At 47.6% G+C, this 27,748-nt stretch overlaps 1 protein-coding gene across 2 annotated transcripts in view; it reads left to right on the forward strand.

Moving 5' to 3' along the window:
• The window catches only part of USP21 (ubiquitin specific peptidase 21), a 508,323-nt gene that overhangs the window by 215,786 nt on the left and 264,789 nt on the right, over window positions 1-27,748 (forward strand). For both annotated transcript variants that reach the window (XM_085637764.1, XM_085637765.1), the window contains one exon: window positions 13,682-13,741. In XM_085637764.1, the coding sequence (XP_085493890.1) occupies window positions 13,682-13,741 (60 nt within the window). The remainder of the gene's footprint in view (window positions 1-13,681; window positions 13,742-27,748) is intronic.

A 27,748-nucleotide genomic window follows, 5' to 3' on the forward strand; every position in this document is an offset into this window, starting at 1 on the left:
CGATGATGGTATTGGCACAGGGGTCCGTAATCTTATTCCCTTCTGATCAGTGGGCGTAAAACCGGATTCCATTCATTACTGTGCACAAGACAAGTGATGTATCATTGGCTTTACTGCAATTATTAACCAATTGGATCCTACATTGTAAGAAGTAATTGGTTTGCAACTAAAATGCCAATAAAAAGATTTCATAATAATGAAAGATCCTATAAAGAACAGTGAGAAGACTACCTTCTACAGCCTGAAACTTCTGAACAAAATCAAACCCTTCCTCCCGCCGATTGATCTTAAATCTGCCATGCGCGCGCTGGTGCTGTGTAGATTGGATTATGGGAATGTCACCCTCACAGGCACTGCCAAATTCCACCAACACTACTTAGAACCGTTCACTCTCAGCGCAGAAGCCAGGATAGTTACAGGAATCAAAACAGGAATCCAAAAATGTGACCACATCTCCCTGGCATTGAAAGAACTCCCAATTGAAGCTTGTTGCAGCTTCAGAATTGCATGTATTTCTCACGAAGTCCTTCACACTGGAAAATCAACTTACCTCTCCTCTAAACTCAAAAAGGCAGGTCAGACCAGTAACCTCAGAAGCTCAAACACCTTACTCCTCTTCCTCCATAAAGCCCACAAACAAAAAACACTGGCATGCTCCTTCTCCAGCAACGCCCTAAAATCTGGAAGTCCATACCAATACATATCAGGATGAAGCTCTTTCTTTTTTTTTTTTTTTTTTTTTGAAACCGTTTATTGCAATCTCAAGTATATACAAGTATGGGCCTACAACCTTCCGGCCGGCCGCTAGAGTGACAGGAGCACCTGACAAACGTACAAAAAGGCACTTGGCGTTGCAGAGAAGTAAATCAGGAGGTATCAACGACGTGGGCCACATGACTCTAAGCCCACAATACGGTTTCATTTTATACAAACACAACAACACACAAAAAAAAAAAAACCCACACCCGCAAGGCAACCCGCAATCGAAAGTACCCACACGTGCTCCTCAAATGAGGGACCCCGACCATCCACAGGAATCTAAAGAGGGGGAAGGGAAACAAATCCAGGACTGGGGGAACTCTGTGCCCGGGGCTGGGGGAGGGGGTCAACTAGGGGGACGGAGCCGGTGAGGCAGCAGGCAGCAGTGGTGGCTCGCAGATACCCCCGCGGTAGGCGTTCCAGGGGCCCCATACTTTCACCCACGCCCCAGGCTTACCCCTCGCCACATACACCACCTTTTCTCGGAACATGCACCAATCCATGTGTTCTTTCCAGGCCGACACCGCCGGGGGCCGCTGGGATCCCCACAGTTGAGCGATGTCACGCTTGGCTATCATATATCCCAGAGTCACCCATCGCGTCTGCGGAACCGAGTAATCAGTTGGTTCCCACACATTCAGCAGGCATCTCCTCGCTTCAGGCAGCAGCGCGACATGCGTAACCACTCGCAGGACCTCATGCACACCACGCCAGAATCGCTCCACCTTCGGGCATTCCCACAAAATATGCAAAAAAGTCGCCAAAGCACCACACCCACGCTTACATAACCCATCCTCAGCATAACCCATACGCAGAAGCCTTGGCCCCGTCATGTAAACCCGGTGGAGTATCTTAAGCTGGACGAAGCGAAGGCGAGCCGGTATTGCCACCTCCTTCGGAGAGGCCACCGCGGAAATCCAGTCTTCGTCGTCCAACTCCAGCCCGTCGGCAACCCAAGCCTCACGGAGGCCGGTCAGCAGGCCCGAGCGGTCATTAATCAATTTTTTGTGAATAAGGGAGATCGTGCTGTCCGGAACGTGGCCATCCAGCACTCTATCCTCCAGGGGGGAAGACTCCGGGATGGAGGCGACGTCTGGGAAGACGGAGCCCAGCGCGTGACGGACCTGCAAGTACCGAAAGTATTCACTGCCCTGCAGCTGAAACTCCGTCTGCAGCGTCTCGAATGTTTTAAATCCCCCTCTCGTCCAGAGGTCCCCCACTTTACTGATGCCAATCGTGTCCCACTTCTCGAAGCCCTTCGAGGTCCACAGGGAGCCCAACCGCTGAGGCGCATACAACGGCGACGCCCGGGTCAAACGGTCCTTCCACCCCATAGCTGCATTGGCCGCGTGCCACACCCGCACCATGACACGCGTGGGCCCCGTCAAGCGGGGATCCGGCGCGCCAGAGTAGAGCGCTCGATTGTAATCGCCACCGGGCAGGAGCATCTTGTCCATTTCAAATGCCGGGTTCAAGGCGGGCCCATAGAGGCCGTGATTAATTGCAGCTAGCTGGGAGGCCCAGTAATACCGATTAATGTCCGGGAGGGCAATCCCCCCGTCATACCACGGGAGCGTCAACTTCGCCAGGGCTATACGCGGCCTCCCGTCCCAGAACAGGCGGCGCTGTAGACTCTCCACCTCACGGAAGTAGCGCGCCGGGACTAGGTCCATAGTGTTCTGGAGAGCGTACAGGAAGCGCGGCAACGACATCATCTTAAACAATGCCGCCCGGCCGAGCGGCGAAAGCGGCAGGCGCCGCCAGCGCGCGACGTCCTCCTTCAAGCGCTGGAGGGGGGGAAGCAAATTTCGCTCGTAGCGGGCCTCCGGGTCCAGCGTGATATAGACACCCAGGTACCGAAACCCCTGCGAGGCAATCTGGATCGGACAGCCCCGCGGGAGGACGGGAGCCTCCCCGGAAAGCACATAGACACATGATTTAGCCCAGTTGATGACGAGGCCTGAGTTGCGGCCAAAGGAGCGCAGGACATCAACCAGGACAATCGGTGATTTGCGCGGGGAGGCTAGGTACAAAAGGATATCGTCAGCGTAGAGGGACACGCGGTCCTCATACTCGGGGGTCCAACGGAGACCACGGATGGAAGGGTGCCACCGCAGCCACTCCGCCAGGGGTTCCAAGGCCAATGCAAACAGGAGCGGCGACAAGGGGCAACCCTGTTGCGTGCCCCGTCCCAGCGCGAATGGGGCCGAGACTCGTCCATTCACTACCACCTGCGCTAATGGGCCCGAGTACAACAATTTGACCCAGCTGATGAATCCCGGTCCAAATCCAAATTTCGCCAGCATCGCCCAAATGTATGGCCATTCGAGCGTGTCAAACGCCATGGTGGCGTCTAAGGACGCCAAGATGGCCAGCTCCCGCACAAACGGAACACGCGCGAGCACCCCGTGCAAGCGCCGCAGATTGAGGGCCGTGTTGCGATGGGGAATAAAGCCAGACTGGTCTTGGTGGACCAAATCGCCTACCACGCCGACCAGCCGGTTGGCGAGCACCTTGGCAAGGATTTTGGGCTCCGCATTCAAGAGCGAGATAGGCCGATAGGAGGTAACCCAGTCTCGGGGTTTCCCCTCCTTGTGGATCACCACGATTGTAGCCAGACGTTGGTCCGGCGGGAGGGAGCCCCGCGAGTGGGCCGCCAGGAACATCGCGCGGAGGTGGGGTGCCAGTACGTCCGGTCGCAGCTTATACAACTCGATAGGGATGCCGTTCGGGCCCATGGCCTTGCCAGATGCGACCGAGCGCATGGCGAGGGCAATTTCGTCCGAGGTAGGAGCAGCATCCAACGACTCCCTGTCCTCCACCGAAAGGGAGGGCAGCACGATATCTCGAAGCAGGGCATGGGAATCCGCCTCCGAGCAGGGAGAGACCGGGGAATACACCTCGCGGAAATAATCCGCGAAGCAAGAGACAATGTCTTCTGGCTCGGTGACACGTACACCATCCATCCTCTCAATCAGCGGGACCACACGACTCGCTCTCTCCTTTTTATCCAACCACGCAATCAATTTACCAGCCTTATCACCCACATCATACAGTCGCCCCTGTTGCTCTCTGCTGAGGCCCCTGGCTGCCTCCGTGACTAGGGCCCTATAGGCCGCTTGCTTAAGGTGTAGAACATGCAGTGCAGCATCCGTCACCCCACTCCCCAGATCACCCTCTAATTCAGCAATTTCGGCCTCCACCCGGGTCACCTCCTCCTGCTCGCGCCTCCGGGCATGGGATATGAAGGAGAGGGCCTCCCCCCTAATAACTGTCTTGAAGGCCTCCCAAAGGGAGATAGCCGAAGGGACAGACCCCACATTCTCCTCAAAATACCGCTGCAAGGATTTAATCAAGTCAGCACGAATGGTGGGGTCGCGCAGATACCAGGCATTGATTGGAGCTACCCTGCCCTCCCCCCTCGGGAGGACACCAAAGTGCAACAGGAGCGGGGAGTGATCTGAAATACCCCGCGCCAGATGGCGCACCTCTCCCACCCTCCCAGCATAGGCCGCAGGGACAAGGATATGATCAAGCCGCGAGAGGCTACCATGGGCACCCGAATGGAAGGTGTATTGCAGCTGCGTGGGATGTTTTAAGCGCCAGCAGTCCACCAATCCCAATGTATCTCAGAGGCCGGACAGCCACGCCTGCGCCCGGGGGAGGTCCCTAGGGGGGTGACGATCCATAGTCCCAGAAACCACCGCATTGAAATCCCCCCCAACCACCAGAAGCCCCCCCGGAAGGTCAAGGAGGAGGCGCCCCAGGTCCGCAAAAGTGGTAGACTGTAGCCCCGGTGGGACGTACACTGAAACAAAGACAACCACTTTGCCCTCCATTCTCCCCACCAAGGCAGTGTAGCGTCCCCTCTCATCATGGCGCACCTCGTCTATTTCCAGCGGGAGCGAGTTCTTAACCATGATGCCCACCCCCCGCGAGCCAGACGTGAAGCCCGAGTGGGCCACCAAACGATAGCCACGCCGATTCATGGCACAAAAGGAATTACCAATAAGGTGTGTCTCCTGCAGAAAGACCACATCTGGCGAAATTCGTTTCAGATACTGCAGGACCACACCCCGCTTAATCCTATCCCCCAGTCCATTAACGTTCCAAGACAACAAAGTCAAGTCCCTACCCCCCATCACATACAGAAGCCATCATTCGTCCCCCCGAGAGCACCTCAAAAACACCAATACAGTAAAGGGTTTCCCTTGCGGTAAAAACAAACAACACCCCACCCCAACCCACCCATCCCAACAGAACTCCCCCCTCCCTGCACCCCTGCATGAGCCCAAACAGCCCCCCCAAACTGCAGTGTGCCTGTCGCCCCATCGATGAAAAAACTAACTAGTCCCCCAGAGGAGGAGGGAAAGCCCCCAAGAGACCCCGTTCGACCTCCACGGGAGGGGAACTTACACAATCAGTCAATGATGACAATAATGTTGTCCAGAGCAAGGCCTACTATTAGTCCCTCAGTCCTGATCCGGCAAGCCCTCCCCACCAACCGCGCCCCCCTCACCCCCCCGGCCCCGATCCCCGGCCAAAGTGTCCAACCAGTCCCCGGCCGCCTCGGGACGATCAAAAAAGTGCGTGCGGCCATCCACCTCTACCCTCAACTTCGCTGGAAAAAGCATCGCATACTTGAGGTTCAGGTCCCGTAGGCGACGTTTGACTCCGAGAAAACTCAGTCTCTGCTTCTGGACCGCCGGAGTAAAATCAGGATAAAAGTTTACGTCCATATTGTCGAGTCTGACCGGTCCTTGTTGCCTAGAAGTCTGCAGGATAGCGTCTCTGTCCCGAAAGTTGAAGATCCGGGCGATGAGAGGCCTCGGAGGGGCTCCGACCTTAGGCCTTCCTCCGGGGACCCTGTGGGCACGTTCCACCGCAAAGAGTTTACTCAGCCCCCGGGGCTGGAGACGGGTGAGGATCAGGTCCTCCACAAACAGATCCGCCACCTCCTCCTCACGTCCCTCCGGCACCCCGACAATGCGGACATTGTTCCTCCGGGCCCGACCCTCAGAATCCTCCAGTCGACGATCCATCAGGGCGCTCGCCTGGCCAAGTCGGCGCACCTCCTTTTGGAGGGCCGCCACGTCCGTTGTGAGGCCCGAGGTGGTGTGGGCCAAAGAGTCGACCCGGTCATTCGTCTTGGACAGATCGGCCCTCACCAGGCCCACATCCACGAGGACCGAGTCAATCTTCTGCGCCAGAGTGTCAAAGCGCTGGTCCACCGAGGCCTTCATCTCGGCGATGGCGCCCATGACGTCTCGGAGGGTCAGATCCGCGGGCAGAGCAGGAGCATCAGTCGGGCCCACAGGGGACCTACGCGGCGCCTCTGGAGATCCCTTCTGGAGGGTGTAGCGGTCCATGCTGTTGGATTGATGGGCTGCGCCACGGAGGGTCGATTTCACCTTTGCCCGGTCGCCATCTTGCTTCGTGGACATGGCTCCAGTCCCCAAATCGTGCCAATCTCCTTGAAAGGGGCCGACAAACCAGTTCACGGGCTCCGGGGGGGGGCGACCACAGCTCCGAAGGGCGGATCACAGCTGGCGGGCCGGCGGGGCACCCCGACGAAGCCACACCACCGCACGCCGCCCCGCGACACTACCTCGCTTGGCAGCAAGGAGGGCGCGAAAGTGAAAGTGCGGGGTACGCGAGCCACCCAGCCTCGCCCGCCGCTGTTGTTCACTTTGTCTCCGGATCGCCCCACAACTCCAATCCGGGGGGCCGGCGTGGAGAAGGCCGCAAACCTCAATCGATGCTCCCGCCGGTGTCCGAGGTCCGATTTGGAAACGGAAAACGGGTGGCACCTCAGCTCGGTCTCACGAACACAGTCCCCTCGTCTAGGACAGGATATGGTCAGGATTTATGCAGGAGGTCGCGGAGGTCCTCGGGAGCCTAGCACCTACGCGGCCATCTTGGTTGCGCGCTAGGCTCCTCCTCCGAAGCTCTTTCTTGAGCTTCAAGAGACAGCTAAAGGATCTCCTCCTCAACCGGCACCTCAACTAGCAGGTCATCAATTGCCCAATTATTCATTATCTCTACCCCTAGCTCTCCTTGCACCCCCTCATTGTTACTTTTCCTTCTTCGTGCCCAACCATTGGTTTGTTATGATTCTACTTATTTATGATGATTCTACTCATTACTTTGATGTCAACACGTTCTGATGTTAAGTGCTCTGATACCTTCAGGTCTTGCCAGCGCTGTATAAAACTACTAAATAAATAAATGCAGACAGTATTAATTTATCAGGGAAAGGGGTGGCACGTTAGGAATTAAGGAATTGTGAACAGGTCATTTCTTGAGAATAACAGATGGCTTAGCAGCTTGACAGTCGGGGATGGCATTAGGATTTTGCACTTGCCAGAAGTTGAAGTTCATTTTTGTCATTTTTGATCATTCATATTCTGAACAAGAAGGTGTGAGGATCATCCAACCTAACTTGCTTACCCATCATGGGCTCGCAACTTCTGAGTCCTTACCCTATCACCAGCTCTGTGGTCTTGTGGACGCCAAATTTCAGTTGGTGTGGATTAGAACTGTGTAGTGTGGTACAGTTACGAAATTGCTCTGAGCCAGACAATAATCTTACATGAGGGACACAGGCGTTTGTGCTATTCGTAAGACTGCCCTGTGATTGAATGTTGTTAAAACCTTTTGCTTTGCCGCAAAGACGATCGTTATTACCCTTAACTAAAAAATATTTTACATATTTGGGCATTTGGCTTCTTGGGCTATTCTTTTCTTATACTTCATCGTTTTTTGTTGCTTTTTTTGTGTTAAAAAAAAATATATATATATATATGACACTAAAATGACTCACAGCATGCATATTTAACGTAACTAATCCAGCTCCATACAAGCCACCAAACAAAAAACACAATTCTCGTTTGCCCAATTTTGTAGACCATGTTACTGGGAATGACATAAAATCTTTAGTTTAGAATGCATGGTACACAAAGATGTGTAAACTATGTAAGACATACATTCTATTGCCACCAGTAAACTTCATTGTTAAGTTAAAGAGAAAAATTGGACCATTTATTGTCCTTTCTACACCTGCCGAGTTAGGACCAGGCTCAATTGCATAGCAAAGTACCAAAAAATAAACAAAGAACAAAATATAAAAAACCTGCCTCTGTGCAGAATATCTTGCTATAAGTAGTGGACAACTCACCACTTGAATCGAGCCTTGGCTTTCAACATATATTCATTAATAAACAACCATATTCTTGGTTAAATTTCAAGAATTTTCAATATTTAATACAAAATAGATCATAGTAGGTATCAGCAACTTATATACATATATTGTCTGAATTTATAAAACTGCACTCTGATAGATTACAAGGAATAGATATCTTTTCTTCTTTTTTTCCACCCCCCTACACTCACTCAATCTATTCAAACTCACCTATACTCATATCACACATACCACATTCAGACTTTTCTACTAACATACATTGAATATTGATTAATATTTGTAACCAGCACAGTAGTGAAAACAAGATGACCGGACCAATAATATAAAGCTATTTTCATGAAGAAAATTATTTTAATACAGTAAATCCATTGAGGGACATTTCAGTTGCTCTTTTAGTATAGATCCTACATCCAATAACCTAGAAAAAGTATTCAGCTTTGTATCTAATTTTTTAAAATGTAAGCAGCATAGTCCAATATAATGGTCCTAATATTCCTGTTCGATCATGTGCCGACATGCGATTCGGTGAGAACCACGGAAGTGGCCACAGCTTCCTCAGGGCGCTCAGGTGTCTTGTTCCATAACTTGAAGTGGGGTAGACAAATGTGGGGGGGGGGGACCTGCAAGTCCCAAAGGAGGATCGTCTGTACTCCTAACAAGAGTATCGGTGGAAGGAGACGCTGGTTCTACAGTCAAAGCCCACACACAATGAGCTGTATGTGACTGTCCTGGTTTTTAAGGGAAAGTACTGTATCCTATCCGATTGAAGTGAGATGGCCATAGTCCAAGGGTGTTTTCAATTTCCCAGCGAAAGGTGAAAGAGATTCTGTTAGAAGTCTTGCTCCAGACGTGGCTCGGGTGTGCAAATTCCTCAATTGGTTAGCCTTAATGGTGCTGATGTCGGCAGTCTCACTGTTAAATAAAAAACAGGAGAGGCATAGCAGATCAATCCACTGATCTACTGATGGATAAGTGCCTTCCTTCCATCTCCCGCTTAAAAGTCAACTTAGCAGTTGACAGGCCTTTATATAAATGCATGATCAGGGCATTTTATTCAACCCTGTAGCTAACCCAGAACTAGAAACTTGAGAGAGAGGTATAGACTAGTGGAGAATTCTATTCTTACAAATAGTTTCTTTTTTGGGTTATTCCCTTCTCTTTAGTTGCTGAGCACAGGAAGGTAAATTATATGCACTATGACAGGTTAATTACGATGAAATCTGATCAATTTTACTGCGATGTTGCTCCCTTTGAGCAGTCCAAGAGAATAGAAATGTGTACATCAACCTCTGCCACTTCTCTTTTCAGAACTAATCCTCATCGGTTGGGGCATGGTACCATTACAGTCCCTAATATCCCCTGATTACTCTTGCCTTACTAATGATCTGCTCTTACATGCCTCGGGCCTGAGGTATGTGCCCCTTAGTACTAGAGAAAATGACAAAATACGTTTTGAGAATGTATATAATGAGTTTGTGGAATATTAAACTATATTAAATTGCTCTTGATGTGACCTGAAGGTACAAAATGATCATTCAAACTATGAACCCAGTGGACCTACCCCCCACTCAATCCCCATGCCATCCAGTACATTGTAGCGTGGCTGACTGTTTCCCTAGATGAGAAATTGAGAATTGACTGATGGAATCTTGAATTTCCAGGTACAGGAATCTTAACATTATTTTTTCATATTAAAGGCAAAAGTAAGTTTTGCCATTTTTTATATTGTTGTTTTCATTGTGTTTTTCAGGATGATTTATAATTAGTCTCAGAATTTATGTGGACTTGCAGTGGTTCTAACTCTTAAATTGACTGATTGTATTTTCTGCATTTAGTTTATAAACTGCCAGAAGGCTACATTCTTACGTGGGATGCTTAAGAGCATGTATTTTTGGTTTCAGGATTTGAAATAGCAGTGCCCCCAGTGAATACAAGTATTCTAAAGTTATGGTAGTGAAATTATGGAGAGGGATATTTAATGTTTCTTAAACACCGGGATTAAGTTCTCGATATATAGCTGAAAAAATGAAGGGTAAAAAGGGCATCCCTGGCATGTCCTAACTGGTAGCAAGTCCAGTTTGTTTGAGAAGGATGGTATGAGTGACCATTTACAGCAGAAATAAAAGTTCTAGAAAACCATTCCTGTGTAAAACAGCTCTGAGAAATTCCCAGTGAGCCATGTGGAAGGATGTTTCAGCATCTAAAACGGCCACAGTCGTTAATGGTTCTATAGTGGCTGGAGGGAGGAGTTAAAACAACGGTGGACATTGCAATGGCCTCTCCTGGGTCGGCCAACTTGAATTATTGGTGGAGAGGTGGATACCTCTCTCATGTGGTCAAGTTGGCGTATTCTCAGGAGGGAGGGACTTGGGTGGGTTTTATTTTTTTTCAAGCCATCAATTATATTTGCCTTTGTTTCCCTGTTTTTGTCTCTTCCCCCCCCCCCCCCCCCCCCTGATATAAAAGAGTTAGAACTGGTGTACAGCATACCTTTCTGTGTTTTCATGAGTGTGAACTCTTGGGCTGTTGATGATATCTGATAACCTGATTTAAACATAAAAGGGCCACAGCTAAATATTGCTGCTCAGCATGTGTTATATTTATATAATTACACTTGCCAGGCCCTCATCTTCCCTGTTCTGTGTTTGAAAATACCACTTTTAGAAAGTAGGCCTTTTCTTGCTTAGCCATTCTATGTGCCTCTGCTGGTTTGTGTTTTGACTGTCTGGCTTTGGAGTGACAGAGGTTGGGAAGGTGCATTCTCTCAGACGGCCACCCGCCCGGGGTTGAATGTGTGTCTTGCCTTTCCTGAATGAGTCACGGCTGGGCTGTATTCAGAAAAGTGGGAGGAGTTTTCACTAGCACCTGAATAGGCCGGTCTGCCTTGGACAATGCTGTCTCCACCTCCTGCCCAGAAGCTGGGCTAGAGAGGACCAAACTGGTTTGGACTAAGCACAGACACTCTCTGCCTGAGAAAAAAAAGGAATTATGAGTGTAAATATTGGGGCCCAGTCCCCAGAACTTTAGAACTCGCTGGAATCAAGGAACCTGCCAAGAAGAGCTGGAAGGACTGCCAGGAGGAATACTGCTCCTTTGCTGTGTTTTTGCTTTGTTGGGTTGGCCTGCAGTTGCTGCTACTGCCTTGGGCAGTTAGAGGACTGGACTGAACTTTCTTTACTTGTGCTGAGTATCTCCAAGGGCTTGAAGTAGACCTTGCCTTCTCTTCTGAAGTCTCAGGGACTGCAAAGACTTCACCAACCTCTGGGTACCTCTTCTGGAACTGCGGTTTCAGTTGCCACAGAGAAAGGGACATTCAACCGAATCCATCACCAACTCCGTCGTTGGTTCTGTGTCCTGACAGCACCGCCCGCATCTCCCACAGCAACCCTGGTCTCACCGGCGACGACGCCCCCAAGCTGCTGCTCGCGCCATGACCTGTGGGCACCGCACTTCGCACCACCTCGCTTCACTTCGCCATCCTGGTCTCACCAACACCGTCGCTACTGCTGACTTCGACACCCGTGACTGCATTGTGGCTGGGTACACCGCTCGTAAGTTTCACAACGCACCGCTTTGTCCCCCACAGCAGTCTGGGCCGACCAGCGGCATCTCCTGCTAACCAGCTCTGTCGCTTGCACCGTAACAAGCCAGCACCACATCAAGCACTGCCTCGCACTGCACCGTAAGCCTTGGTCTCACTGACACTGTCTGGACGATCATCACCGAGCCACTGCCTGCACCGCATCGTGAAGGCACCACACCCTGCACCGCTTCCATTTTGCAGCGCAACCGCAACTGTTGCCACGACCGTCTCTCACCAACATGCCACCCGCAACGAGAAAGGTACTGTACACAAGTCTATCCACACTTTCGCTGGCCCGTACCAACGCAATCGGCTGGAACTGTTAGACTCTGTTGTTTTTAGCATCACAATAGCCCTGGACGAAGCTACCGACTCGTAGCAACTGTGTTTTGAGATATTTCTGCAATTTTAAGGATATCTGGCAAAGTATATCTTTTTAAGTACTGTATGTTGGATTCTTGTCGTTTTGGTCTTGTTTTGGATATTTAAAAATATTGGATATTTTGCTAAACTGGTGTGTCGTCCTTTTGTAGTGTTGTCACTGTATTACTGTTGGTTATGTGCAAATGCTTCATACACTGCCCCTGAGGTAAGCCTGTCTGCTTGTGCCAAGCTACCAAGAGGGTTATTTTAGAAGGGTATCCCCCTTACCCTGACTAGGAAGAAGGGTCCCTACTTGGACAGCGGTACAAACCATTGACAACTAGAGACCCCCATTTCTAACACACCTGCATTGAGTCAAGTAATGAGTTAGTGTGAAGAGCAAAGCTTGAAATTGTTACTTTCTTGGGAAGGGCTGTGACAATATCTCTGCTCTATTACCGGCGAGGATATTGCCCCCAATAACAATGTGGCATGACGTACTATTGTAGTCCACTAAGTTCCTGAAAAAATATTTTATATAATTAAATGGTGATTGTATTTTCACCTGCAAAAGAAACATTTGATAGTAGCTTAAGAACTACATGATGTCTATATTTGCCTGCATCATATCTGTACATACCAGTTATCTTCTACAATCTCTGCTATACCAAGATACAGCAGCTAGTGGGAGAACAGGATGGCCAGATATAAAGCCGAACAGCAAAACACTTTACGTATTTACCATGACTGTCAGTTTTGTCTGGTGGGCCATACTAATCAGTGGGATTTCACATACATGGGCTCCGTCTTGTTCTGTGTAGAGTTCACAAAGATATTCAGAGGAGAGCTTCCCTTCAGACTCACTTTTAGTTATTCTGGATAGCATTCAGAACTCAAGACCAGGGGTTGTACGGGATATCCCCAAAGCACAAGGAGGGCTGATTTAAGATCCTCTTTCCTAAAGCTGACCGTACCATGCTAATTAATTAATTCTGAGCCAGACATTAGAATTTGTTAGTCAATCTTTGTGATTATGCGCCATTCGTTTTGAAAGAGACAGGTCTTAACTTTCTTCCAGAAAGCTAGTATCTGAATATTTCTTGTCTTTGCTGGAGGAAATTCAGTTGTTTTCATATAGTCCAGAAAATGTGTTCCACCGGTCAAGATGCCAGTAGAGACCACAGTATCCTGTGATTATCTTTGGGAATTTGCTTAAATGCCAAATGGACTCCCTCCTTGTATGTATCTTTTGACAATGTAGAGTGCTTGAAAGTGAAGCATCTCACTGTTGGGAGCCAGTGAAACGCTTTGAGCATGATGTGTTGCTTTCCCACAGTTCCTAGATGCTTGAAGACACATTGTATTAAGTAGGTGGTTGGTGAAATGGATAACTCGCTTGTTACTTCAACCACTGGTGGGTGGTGTATTCCATTTATATGCAAAACTGGCAGATTGAAAGCATAAGTCTATTCTACCCACTTAACAGAATAACACCATATTTCACAAACTTTTTTTCCCTAAACGCTTCTTAACAAAGGAATTGAATGATTTCTGTTCACAATGAATGTTTGCTATAGCAACTTTGTTTGATTCTTGGTGCCCCACATATGAAAGTTGGTCTGCTTCTTGTTTCTTTTCCATGGTCAAAAAATAGTTGTGCAAAGCTCTGCTCATAACTAAGCTACTCATTACTTTTTGACGTCTTCTTTGGTGATAAAATCTGTTATCTGACTAATTAAGATTGATTAACTGTCATTCTTGGCTTATTTCCACAGCCGCAGAGCCCACTTGTCCTTGGAACGGGTCATGTTGGATTAAGAAATCTTGGGAATACAGTAAGTTATTGCAGCTCTGTTTCATTATATTTTGTTTTTCATTAATAGCAATTTGAAGCAAACCTTTCTGAGCTTGAAGAGTCCTATCAACTTTTGAATAGTTTTTCCTCTTCAGAATTTGACCTTAAATCTCTCCAGAGCCAAAATTGGATTGCCTTATCCCTTTAGTTTGTCATTTATTTCAGTTACATTTGGGCCTGGTTCATATCGACCATGAGAAATGCATTGTCAGTTACGTAATGGACATTACTTACTATGGTCTGATAAGGAATAGTTTCCTATTGTTTTCTGTACCCAAGTTGACTGATTATTGGTCATGATTTAAAAGGTAGGACTCTGTTATAGCACTTAAGGAATTTAGCTGTTTTTCTGAGATGTACTTCTCTGAGACAATGTAAGGGGGAATTTCAAAATAAGAGCAACAGTCACACCTAACACCGTCCCCTGCATAACTGAGATAGCCTGCTTTAACTCCATGGTCCTTCTAGAAAAAAGTGAGGGTCTGATTTAGAGTTTGACAGAGAGGGTATTCGTTGCAAATGCAACAGAGTACCCTTGCTGCCAAACTGAAGTTTCACCCTCCTCATTTAGAGTTAGGTGGAACTGAAGTATGCCAGTGGTAGAAACGACTACGTCTTGGCCATTGACATGCTCCTCTGACTGAGTAAGTGCAGTCGGAAGTTTGGTAATTTGACCCCCGTCTGGTTTATAGATGTCAAATAACCAGTTTTCAGTGTCCATCATCACCGCCAGGTAAAGCCTGACAGTAAGGGGCAGTGAAAACTTGGTAATCGCCCCATGCCATGTGCGATACTTCCCATGGCAAGGGAGGGCGGGGGGCATTGTTGAAGTTTTTTTTTTTTTTCAAAAAAGAAAATCCCGCTTTAATTTTGTTTTTGAAAATAAAAATAATATTGAATGTTTGCCATACAGATCCATCACGTTGATGGAGCCGTCCATCAAACTTTAAATGTATTAACAGGAACTGCTGTGACGGTGGAACTCTGGGATATCCTCTGGGCTGGCAGACCGCTCTAAATCTGGTTGCGGGTACTCAATCCTTACTCCCCAGAAGCCCAAGACCGACTAGCTATAGTGTCTCACTTGCTCACCAACTCACTCACAGAGAAACAAGTGATTAGACACCCCAGAACACAACACTCCCAGATCTCTCAGGATTCGTGGAAACAAGACACACCCTTTCTCTCACACTCTTGTACTTGTCCACAGTAAGATCTGACAGAGACACGGAATAGTTTAAAATATTTATTTTAACTATCATGCAGTATACATGCCACAACAAGCAGGAAAATGCATAGTACAAATACAGTCAGCATAGCAGCTAGTCCATATATCATAAAGGGAGATGTCATCGTGAAAAGACAATGCAGAACAGACAATAGAGCCTAATCTCCCTCCCCTTGCTAAGAAGCAGTATTATTATATATTAGAAGATCTCTTGGCTTTGTCAGCAGACCACATACCTTAGCCTATAGATGGGAGTTGTACATCATAGGTGCTGTCTCGCTCTTCTCCCTGGAAAGGTCGCCCTCCAAGTGTGTGTTACCTATTCCTGTATCCCCATAAGACCAAAGTACGTTGTCCCAAACAGCAGCTGCATCAGTATGTTTTGTCTAGATGCTAAGGCCTGACCAGAACAGAATAACAAGGGGCATTGTTTATCGACCTTGCTCACAATGTTCAGAATAAATACCGAGAACAGGCAGAGAAAGCACACAGCAGACTGTCCTCATGTTAAAGGTGCAAACAAAGGAATTTAAAAAATAAAGCTATGTAGTAACGTGCACAAAGCTGTGTAATGTCTGCAGAACTCATGCTAACTTAGTGGAGACAGCCATATTTCCAGGGGCCACGTGATGGTTGCGGTCTGTCCCATTGCTTCTCCTCCACATCTCCACTCTGTTGCTTTCATCCCACCCATGCCCTCTTCTCTCGCATGTTGCTTCTGCTACCCACCAACACTCTGTTACTTCCTGACACCCGAACCCTACCACCAACACCCTCTGTGTGGGATCTGCCCCCCCCCCCCCCATGTCCTCTGTGTTGTCCCACCCAGCATGGTCTTGTGTTGTCCCAGCACTTAAAAAAAAAAATCTTCGGCGCTACATAATTTTATTTGTTTTATTTACCAATCAAAATTGGTTCATTATAATAAAAATAGATTTTTCATGATTTTTGTAGCTGCGTGCATGTACCTACAAAGTGACACAACCACCACATCATAGCCCTTTTTAGGTCGCAGCCTACCAGACAGTGCAGCTGTCCAGTATGCTAAAGACATCTTGGAGAGTTTCAGAACGTTGACCTGGGAATGCATTTCGCTCGTTGCTTGCTATAGGCTTTGTGGTTTGTAACTCACATTTTCTGGCTTTCCGTTTGCTGGCTTTATTTGCTTTAGGCTGCTCAACTTGAGTTCTTACCTCCCCATGCCAAAGTCACGTTTACAATATTCTTCCACAAACTCGTTTTCCGTAACAAACGAGCCTTTGAACCTTGTTTTTATCTCCTCACATTTGCTGGGCATACAAAAAACAAGGCCAAATGTCAAGCTGTATCTTTAAGGAAGCCTGGTGTTTATTCTGCTTTTGGCTGACTTCAAAGTGAGATCATTTACAGGAAAGAGGAGTGCAGCATACTTTCTCCATAGAGCCTGCTTGTGCCCTTTTCCTACATTTTATTTTAGACATAGCCTTCACAAAAGGCATCTTGTTCTTCAGCTGCACAAAACATTTGCCCTACATTTGTGTGTGCATGCAGTTTACTATTGTCATTCTCACGGTGGGTGGAAGCATGAATGTTTCTAAAATCATGTTTGAAAACTATTACAACTAAAAAAAACTTGCATTGATTTAGTCTGATATACTTGTACTAAGATGAAACAGTTCTGCCTGTGAATGAAATAAATTTCTGAAGGATACATCTGCCTTTGGATTCCTCACCTTTTGAATTACCTCTTGTGCAGCATTCCAAGGAAACCTTTTATATAACTCTTCCACGTCGACAAGGACGTCACAATGGTACTGCTCTGCTCACGATTCTGCGTGACGTCATTGGAACCATAAGAAGACCTCGGCGGCGTGCTGATGTTAGTTCACTTTTTTCCGGGCCGTTGACACGTAGCGGTTTTTCTAGGACTCTCTATTTCTTTGTAGTCTACATTGTTACAGTTGTCTTAAAACTGTTTCTGTGCTACTCAGAAGAAGCCTGGTTTTAAACCCTGTAGGGAATGTGGGGGCCACATGTCTGTCACGGACTCCAACGAAGATTGCCTTTGGTGTCTGTCGTCTGACCACGACGTCGAGGGATGCTCTTCGTGTCGTCGGTTGAATCGGAAGTCCCTCAAAGAGAGGGAAGCAAAGTTGTTTTTGGCATGGGCGAAGAAAGAGCAGAGAGGTCGGAAGAGTACAAAGTCGAGGGAGGCTGAAGTCACCGACTTCACAAACCTCGAGGTCATCCAAAAAACACAGGAAGAAGCGGTGTCATGGGTCCAAGCGTCTCTCTTCGAAGGACAAGTCGCCAAAGCTCGTATCCCCGGTCCAACGGCATCAGAGGAAGTATGACATCTCACCTTCTCCATCACCGCAGGTGACTCCGGTGCATCCTCCGATGCCGAGGGACTTTCCGGCACCCAGGTAAGCGAGTCCTTCACCTCCGACCACTCCGCTCCCGGCTCCGGTGTCTCCAGCGCAGCAACCGGAACCCGCCTTATGACATTGGCCTGTTCCTGATCAGGCAGTCCCGGATGCGTACCCACCTTTCCCTGCTCCAGGGGCGGATCCTTCTCATTTTCTGAATGCAATGTATTTCATGTTTGCCGGGGTGGTTAACCCATCTGGCGTGCCTGGTGGCCCAGTGGGACCGCTTTCCTTTAATATGGGCTTTCCTCAACATTATGCCAAGGCACCCTTCATGCCAATGACACCATCTTGGCCTCTCCGACGCCGAGGTTCTCGTCGCCGATCCCGTTCCAGTAGGGAAGGATGGACTTTTCTCCGGAGCCGTCGGGCTTTGGTCCGGTGCCGTCTCGACTTTGTGCGGTGCCGCCAGCCGCGCCTGAAGGGCCTCCTTCGACGCCGGCTCCGAGGTCACCGGCTCTTTGTCTGGCGCTGCCAACGTCAATTCCAAAGATGTATTCGAGGAGGGAGGCTCAGAGGCTTCTGGAAGAAGAGGAATCCCAGGAGCAGCAGGAGCAAGCTTAAGAAAGGAGAAATACTGGATCCTATGGATGATTTAAGGGCTTCAAGATGCCAGTGGTCTGGACACATCACAGGAGTGGGAGCTCTCTTCTCCCAAAGCTCATCCTTCTCAGGAGGTGCCCTCATACCATTAAGTTGTAAGGAAGGCAGCTGCCCAGTGCAGAGGTCAAGTCTAACATTCTAACGTAGGTGCTTCACTCCCCTTCATTAGTGGTGGAACCTCTGGTTCAACGAAGCCTTGACAGAACCAATATTGGAGATTTGACAGAAGCCAACGTCTGCCCCAGCTGTTTCTAGAACGGTGGCAAGACGTTACAAGGCTGCGCCTGGGGATCCAGCATTTTTATCGTCACACCCTTGACCTGAGAGCTTGGTGGTTCAAGCTTCATGCTCCTCAAAGCAATCCGCAGGTTCCTTTCCCTCCACTCCAGGGGATAGAGATTCCAAGAAGCTAGAGCAGTCGGTTAAAAAGGTGTTTTCATCGGCCAGCATGGCTTTGAAGTCAACTAATGCCACGTGCCTGTTGGGGCTCACAATCCATGCATTGATGGACTCGGCTAAGGAGGTGATTCCTAAGCTGACAGAGGATGTCCAAGGTCATTTCACTGCAGTTCTGTTGGACACTCAGGCTGCTGCCCGCCAGGTGATCCAGTCTGGACTAGATACAGATGACTTCGTTGCCAGGGTGATGGGCTCTACTGTGGCAACTAGGAGGCAAGCCTGGTTGAGAGGTTCAGGTTTCTCTCCGAATGTTCAGGCCACCTTGTTGGATCTTCCCTTTGATGGCTCTAGACTCTTTGAGACCAAGGCGGACTCTGCTCTCCAACGGTTTAAGGATGGCAGAGCTACCACTAGATCCTTAGGCTTGCAATCCCAGCCTAGGGGCTTTGGCTACTGAAGATTTCAGGGTTTTGGAAAGGTGGCTCCCTTTTGGGCCCGACAGCAGCAGCAGCAGCAACAACAGACGAACCCTCTGTACAGATCATATAGAGGGAAGTGAAGAAGTCATCTGCAGGGAGCAGCTCGCCAACAAGTCTCCTCCTCCACTTCCTCCCCTGTCTCCCCGACTGGCTCCGCAGGGAAGCAGCTCTAGATCCCCCATCTTAGAGCATGTTGGACCCATGGGAGGTCTGGTGTCCCATTTTCAACAAAATTGGAAATCTGTTACGTCAGATCTTTGGGGTTTAAATCTTGTAGAAAAGGGGTACGCCCTTCCTTTCCAGGGTTTCCCCCCCCCCCTTTCCCTCCTCGCCAGGGCTGGTGTTCGGAGGAACATCTGTTGCTTATGCAACAAGAGGTCCTGTCCTTGTTACAGAAAGGTGCGATAGAGGTTATTTTGGAGCGAGAAATGGGTCGGGGATGCTACTGCTGGTATTTCCAGATCCCCAAAAAGGAAGGGCAATTGAGGCCAATCCTAGACCTCCAAATCTTGAATTTCTACCTCAAGCAGGAGAAGTTCAAGATGTTGACCCTAGCTCAGGTTCCTCTGGCGCTGCAGCATGAACACTGGATGGTGTAAATCGATTTACAGGATGCGTATTTTCACATTCCCATCCTGAAGTCGCATCGGAAGTATATCTGTTTTATGGTGGGATCTCAACATTATCAGATTGCGGTCCTTCGGTTCGGACATACATCCACACCTCGGGTCTTCACGAAGGCGATGGTGGTGGTGGCAACGCATCTCAGAAGGTCGGGGATTCCTGTGTTCCCCTATCTTGGTGACTGGCTGCTCAAGGCAAAGTCAACCATGCACGCTGGCACATAAGGGCACTCCAGTGGTGCCCCCGCAGGCAGTGGTTTCAACACAACAGGGATCTCAGGGAGGTGGTCAGAATCTCCAGAGACACTGCATTGGATCTGTTATGGTGCAGTGTTTCAGGCAACCTGTCTCAAGGGAAGCCCTTTCAGCCTCTTTCTCCGGTGGCCACAGTGATAACTGATGCTTCCACTCTAGGGTGGGTTACTCATCTGGGGGATCTGGAGATCAAGGGTCTCTGGTTTCCAGAGGAGAGATTGCTTCACATCAGTCTTATGGGATTGCGGCCGATATGTTTGGCTCTCAAAGCCTTTCTTCCCTCCCTTTGCGGTCAGTCAGTTCTGCTCTTGACTGACAACACTACAGTGATGTGGTACATCAACAAACAGGGAGGAGTAGGGTCGTATCGAATTTGTGTAATTGCAAATCATCTGGCCGGGGTGCTGAATGTGCGTGTGGACAGTCTCAGTCTACAATACTCGGCCAATCATGCGTGAATTCTTCATACGGAGGTGGTCCATCACATTTTCAGGATGTGGGAATTTCCTCAGTTGGACTGTTTGCCACTCATGAGAACGCGCACTGCCTGTCGTTCTCCAGTCTCCAGTTTCCGATGTGGGGAGCGTTGGGGGGGCACGTTTCAGTTAGATTGAGACTCTCAGCTTCTTTACGTGTTCCCTCCCATACCCTTGATTCCTCGGGTTCTGAGGAAGATTCGCCAAGACCGAGCCCAAATCATATTGATTGCCCTGGATTGGCCAGGAAGGGTGTGGTATACAGACCTCCTTCACGTCTCATCGCACCCTCCGCTCCGTTTCCCTCTTAGGGAAGACCTCCTCTCGCAGGGGCAGGTTCTACACCCCCACCTCCAAAGTCTGCACCTTCATGCCTGATGATTGAACAGGGCAACCTGAGTTATTTATCTCTCCCACTGGATGTGGTGGATGGTATTTTATCGGCCAGAAGACACTCCACCAAATCTGTCTATTCTGGTAGGTGGGCCAAGTTTGTTAAATGGTGTGGAGAGAGATCAATTGATCCCTTACAGGCCCATTTATCTGATATTCTGAATTTCGCTCTTTCCTTGGCTCAACAAGGCTGTGCTGTAGCAACTGTTAAGGGCTACTTGTCTGCCTTGTCAGCCTTTCTTCACTTACCAGACCAACCCCCTTTGTTTAAGCCTCCTATAATCATGAGATTCATTAAAGGTCTCACTCACAGGTTTCCTCCCACTCCATTTTTTATGCCTCAGTGGGATTTATTTCTTACCTTCCTGATGGGATCTCCCTTTGAGCCTCTTCATAGTTTTCCGCTGAGGTTCCTGTCCTTCAAGACAATTTTTCTGGTTACGATTGCATTGGCTAGGAGGGTTAGTGAGCTACTGTCTCTGAGTTCTAAGCCTCCTTTCACCTCTATTCATGCAGATAAAATGGTTCTAAGAACCAGAGCTGCTTTCCTGCCTATGGTGGTCACTCCTTTCCACCTACAGCAATCTATCACTCAATGCACTTTATATCCTCCCCCTCACCCTTCTAAGGAGGAGGAGAGACTTCATCGCCTGGACCCTAAGAGGGGGGTGAGCTTCTACCTGGTCAGGTCTAAAGACTTCAGGCTGGAGGACCAACTCTTCATTAGATATTTTGGAAAAATGAAGAGCAAGGCTGTCCACAAGCGAAGCTGTCCAGGTGGATCATCCTCTGCATCAAGATCTGCTACGCTTTGGCCAAGAAGGAGCCTCCTGAAGGTATTCAAGCTCATTCCACTAGAGCTAAGTCTTCTTCAGCTTTGGCTAGAGTTGTCCCTGTTGTAGACATCTGCAAGGCGGCAACTTGGGCCTCTTTCCACACTTTTGCGAAGCATTACTGCTTAGACTCGAAAGTGAGGAGGGATGGCCACTTTGCCCATTCTGTGCTGCAGGATTTTGTGGTTTAGGTAGGCAGACACCCTCCTCCGGGAGCGGGACTGTTTTAGGATTCAGTTGAAAAGGTAAGGAATCCACAAGCAGATGTATCCATCATAAGAACAAGTTACTTACCTTTGGTAACACTTTTTCTAGCTTTTTCACTTTGATGTGTAAAGCATATGTTTTATTTATGACATCTTTGGCAACTCGTTTTGGATAGTTAGATACGTTTAAAGGTATTTTTTTAATGATAGCTATTGTGTTTTTTTAGTTACACAATAATGATGTATCCCGTCTGCATCTGTGCCTGTTTCAGAACACATATATTACTGGATATCAACTATTTCCTCATTTGTTCTTGTAGGCACTAGGATCAAGATTTAAATGGTGCAGCAGGTAAAGTGGCACAGGGGCCGAAAGATCTAGGAAACCCACTGAGCAGCGATTACGGCTATATTTTGCTACTAAACAAACAATCAAAAGTACAATTAACTTGCAGGAACTACAATCATGATGTCAATGGTGCATCAGGTGCAGTGGCACAGGGTCCATAAGTTCTAGGAAACCCACTGAACAAGTACATTTACCTTGCAGGCACTAGGGTCATGATTTGAATGGTGTAGTAGGTGCAGTGGCACATGGGCCAAAAACTTCAGGAAACCCACTGAACACCAATGATGCTGTATTTTACTACTAAACAAGTAGTCAAGTGCAGTTACCTTGCAAGCGCTAGGATCATCATTTGAATAGTGCAGCAGGTGCACTGGCACTGGGGTCAAAAGGTCTAGGAAACCCACTGAACACCGATTTATTGCTACATTTTACTACTAAACAAGCAGCCACAAGTTTACATGTATTTTCCAGCTGTCTCTCTCATGTACTTCACTTCCCATACACTTTGAGTTGCTCTTTATTGCCCATGTGATCCTTCGTGAACCCCCCTGGCTTGCACGTGCCCTTATGTATTCGCCCACCCCATTGCGTTCTCACTTTCTGCTTCTCTCTCTGCCGCTCCAGGTTGCTGTCTATTCCATTGCTTCTCCTCCCAATCTCCACTCAGTGGCACTAGGGTCATGATTTGAATGGTGCAGCAGGTGCAGTGGCACAGGGGCCAAAAGATCTAGGAAACCCACTGAACACAGTTAATTTCTATATTTTACTACTAAACAAGCAGTCAGAAGTGCAGATTAACTTGCAGGAACTAGAGGCATGATGTGAGTGGTTCAGCAGGTGCTGTGGCACAGGGTCCATAAGGTCTAGGAGATCCACTGAGCACTGATTATTGCTGTTTTTTACTACTAAACAAGAAGTCCGAAGTGCAGATTAACCTGCAGGAACTAGAGTCATGATGTGAGTGGTGCAGCAGGTGCTGTGGCACAGGGGCCAGAAGGTCTAGGAAACCCAATGAATACTGATTATTGCTATTTTTTACTACTACCCCCAACTCAGAATCTGTTCTGGCTGCTAAATCCCCGCTCCCCAGCAGTGCGAGCGCCACCTCCCCCTCCACCGCTGCTGTGCTACCTGACCCTTCCTTTTTTCCCTCACGGGCTTCCTCCCTTTCAGGTTTCCTCTTCTCCTCACCTAGGACACTAGCACACCTTAGACGTGTACCTTATCACCTTTTTTCACATTAAGGGCAGCTCTTATAAAAAGCACTTAAACATGTTATAAAGTATTTCAGTGCTTTATAAGAGCACCAGTTATATTGCACAAAGCCTCTTTTTTTATAGCACTGGGGAGATTAAATGATATGGCCAGGATCACAGGATGCTGAGCTGATGCCAAGACTCTAACACAGTTTTCCAAGTCGGCAGCACTTTTCCTTATTTCAGATCTTTATTATAGTCACCTGTACAAAAAACATTGACAAAGACAATAGATTTCACATCTGCAAAACCTTTTGGCTTTGCCAATGCTTGTTCTTTATTATTACATGTAATACGATCTTGAAATGCATACCTTCAGGTTGTGTACTATACGAAAACCTCTCCAACATTTGATTTTACTAAAATGTTGTCCATGTAGATTAGCAACCCAGGCCATCCAAAGGTGCACATAGCTGACTTGCCTCTTAGTTCACTATTAGCATTGTCAAGGTTGGTGGAAGCATGGATGTTTCAAAATTCATGTTTGAAAACTATTCCTTAAAAAAATAATACTTGCACTGATTTAGTCTGATGTACTACTACTACTACGAAACCGTTCTGCATGTGAATGAAATACATTTTTGGAATTTTTGAAGAGACTTTTTAATATTTTACACGTTTGTTGCAGAACGTCTTTAACAATGAAGGTGGCCCAAATGTTAACTGTGCAGGACACCCTAGTTACTTGCTTTCTTTCACATCAATTAACTTGTAAATAAATGCTTGCCCGTTTTGAACATGGGGCTACATGCAAAGGTCAGGAGGGCACTTGAGGCCCACAATTAAAGATCTACAGGGACGTTATAGTATAGCTTATACAGCAGCACTGGCATCAGTGCAGCTAGCTGCAAGTAAAGAAAAAAAACACTGGTGCAGTCAACGCTGGTTGTGTCAGCTTTTTTTTCTTTACTTTCAGCCATTTGCAAATGGCTAAAAAATATTGGCTAAGCCAATAGATCTCGCAAGACCTTTTGGCTTTGCCAATGCTTGTTTACTTTGTTTTGATAGCCATTCTGTGCAGTATCAGGGATGCTGTACAGCAAGGCTTAAAACCATTGGCAAAGCCACTAGATTCTAAAGACGAGGCCTATTGGTTTTTCGTGCATGCGCCTACAAAGGGACACAGCAGCCACGTTATAGCACTTTTTAGGTCTCACCCAGCCAGCGTGTGTGCTGTCTCTTCAAGTCATGCTGTATCTACTCTGTGGGCTTAGAGCACACCATTCGCTTTTCATTCATTCCTTTGTGTGTCCTTGCTTCTCTATGGTGAATCGGTTAGCTTTGTCCCTCCCACAAAGCCTGGCCCTATTACATGTAGCATTTCCCTACTGGCCATTTATGCTTGTTTTATTTTCTTTTGCCTCCGTTCGTGTTTTAGGATTGTTTTGTGTTTTGGCTTTCTGAACAAAATATGCTCAGCCGATCCCATTTTTAGTGTTGCAAACATGCAGCTTACGTAAAGAGCAATCTGCGTTCCATTTGTCTCTTGTCTTCATGGGCTGCAGATCGCTGTGTACGTTAGCTGCATGTTTGGAGTAGTCCCTTGGCTTTCCACACTGGACCCAGGTAACATATGAAATACTTCCAAGACGATTGGTTTGTTTGATCAAGCATCATTTGTGTTAACCTGATGCTACTGAAGAAGAGATGTAGAATCGTTTTGTTCCTGTCATAATATTGACTTAATCTCCATGAAAAGATGGTAAACGTCGGCTGTTGTGACAAAAAAAATTGTACAGAGGTTTAATATTCCGGACAGAAAGTTTATTGCTAACAATTCAAAGGATTCTCTGTGGTTTGTTTTTAAACCAAAAGTCGTACTGTTTCTGTCGCAGGTAATGGACTGGACTAGACTGCAGTACCTAAACATTGCCATACCCCTGGTGGCTTCACTGGTTACCTGTAGAACAAAGAGTTTACTTTAAGACCTTATGCACCACACATAAGATCCTGCATGGCCTGGGTCCGCAAATTTTGAGCGAGTTGTGCTCGGTGTATACGGCTCGCGCATTGCGCTCTGCAGACCTGCACCTGGCCTGTGTCACGCAGGACCAGAGCAGGAGGGTGCTCTTTCAGGGCACTGCTACCTGGCCTCTAGAATACCATCCCTCTTTCCGCCCGCGGCATGCAAGAACATTGGGCTTATAGGAAAATGATTAAGACGTGGCTTTTCTCCAATCTTTAGCCAACCACCTCTCTGCCAGGAGGACGCAGTCACTGATGTTAAAGTCTGTTTCAGTTCCCCACTGCCATTTTGGAAGTAGACACCGCGTTAGACTGTGGGGTCGGTGCGAGTGAAACTGCCAGAAGGATCTGGAAGTTGGTATTCAGGAAGGGTCGCTGCTGTCATGAAGTGCCTGAGCTTTGCTTAGCGGTGGCTCCTTAGTTGTGTGATCTGCAGGAAGGCTGATTGACCCTGGGCCAGCACAGGAGCTCACTGAGTCTGGTCTGCCATGCCTCCATGGGCATTGGCAACATGAGCTGCTATCGTACTCCCATCTCCAGCTAAAATTATTAGATTCACTTAATGATACAGCTTTACATTCGTATCCCAGCTGGTGGTTTGGTTTGCAGCTATCTTTTTTAGGAGCCTGATCTTTGGGGACGAAGTGATGAGACATGTTAATTTATTCCTTCATGAATCGGAGGAGTCCATATGGTTTTCCCTTGTGGCAAAGGATTTGCTGTCAGACTTTGGTTCTGTACATGCAGGGTTGAGTCCTGACAATATTGTGTTTTAACTGCTGGGACAGACGAGCTTGAGTATTTATGAAAGGTCATTGTCAGTCTTCTGGAGAAGGAACGTGTTTCCTGTGATTGTAACTGGGTGGAGACTGGGTGTGTTTCATGATATTACTGGTGCCCAAGTTCTGCAGTACCCGGCTTCTGACTGACTGAGAGAATTTGTTTTAGTCCCATCTGGTTCATATGTGGGCCTCCCTCAAATGCTATCCCACTAGTTTATCGAAGGAAGGTCATCTTTAGGCTTCCTAGCATATTTCCATCAGAGATCTGTGTTTTTAACTCTAGTCAGAAGAGCCCCAGTTCTGATTTTGGGGCTCCTTTGGCACTTATGGTTGTAAGAGGTTCTATAAGGCGTTATAAACACATCCTACAACTTCAAGGCCTGACAAGTTCTTGTCTCCGTACATGACTTTTTGTGCACTGTTAAAGGGGAAGGTATCTTTTCCACTACCATCCATGTTATAACATCTTTTCAACAAGAAATGCCTTGAGTGTGGCTTACATGGAACTTCTTTTCAGCAGTTGGAATTTTGATCAATCATTAGTATCTTCCTTCCATTCCATTGGTGCCGTTGTTTCATTTGCAACTGACATACTGTCATGCCATCCCGTCATGTTCTGGGGTCATGCTGTAGCCTATGGGCCTTTTTTTGCCATGGGCCAGGTCACCTCTCTACCTGTTAGTGGTGTTCCTGCATGTGTGGTGGAACACCAGCTCTTAAGGCCTTAAACCTACTGCTATTGTCCTTTAACAAGTGACAGCTAGTGCCCCAATCTCCTATAGCTCTATTCATGGCAAATATCAAAATGCATGGATATGGGGCCATTCTAGGTCCCTATATTTGCAAGGGAGGGGTATTTCAGCAAACCAAGGGATCAAGGGTGGTTCCTGGTTTTGTCAAACTGGCCAGGAAGATCCTTAAGAAGCAATAATTGAGCAGTCTTTTCAGATAGTGTAGTAATCCAGCCTTCCTGAGTCCTTCATGTTGGTCTGAAATCTCACTAGGCACTTCCCTAATTTATCTTGTTGTCTGCTTTTGTCAGTCCTGCCAGTTTACACTGTCTTGGCTTCAGAGAATTGAGCTCCTGCCTCTTCATATTTCTGTTACTGTCCCTTGTTCCTTACGATCTTTTTCTCCTACTGAGTGCACAGACAGTAATTTTATTTCTGGTTGGACAGGTTTACCCCAGTTGTGAAGCATAACTTGCCTTGCTGGCAATCAGCTGTTCTGTTTGTTTGCTTATCAGGTAATACAGCACTTCCTGTTTGGTCTCCCTCAGTGGTCCTCCTCTGCAGTCACTACTAGTTAATCTATGTCTCTTTATCCTCTGGTATTCATAGATGCACTTCCGGTGAAATGGAGTGTCATTGACAGATGGCTGGGGTGCAACCATCAGCAACATTCGTAATCAGCCATTTTACTGTCTACATGTGATTTTAGTGAGATATAACTACTGACTAATGAATAACATTCCTCATAGATGTGAAGAGTAAAGTGCTGCAACCTACTATGGCTGGAAAACACAGTAGTGTGTGTGTGTGCGTGTGTGTGTGTACGTGTGTGTTTGGGTGTATAGGTACTTGTGTATGTGCACTAATGATTGGTGTCTTGGGTTTTGCTGTGAAATTGAGGATTATGGGCCTGAAGACAGGGCTGCTTTGGTTTTCCTCATTAATAATGACTAGGAGAATGAAGAAGGACTTGCAAGTACTGCTCGGTTAAAAAAAATCCC

Source organism: Triturus cristatus, chromosome 12, assembly GCF_964204655.1.
Source record: "Triturus cristatus chromosome 12, aTriCri1.1, whole genome shotgun sequence".
Taxonomy (NCBI): Eukaryota; Metazoa; Chordata; class Amphibia; order Caudata; family Salamandridae; genus Triturus; species Triturus cristatus.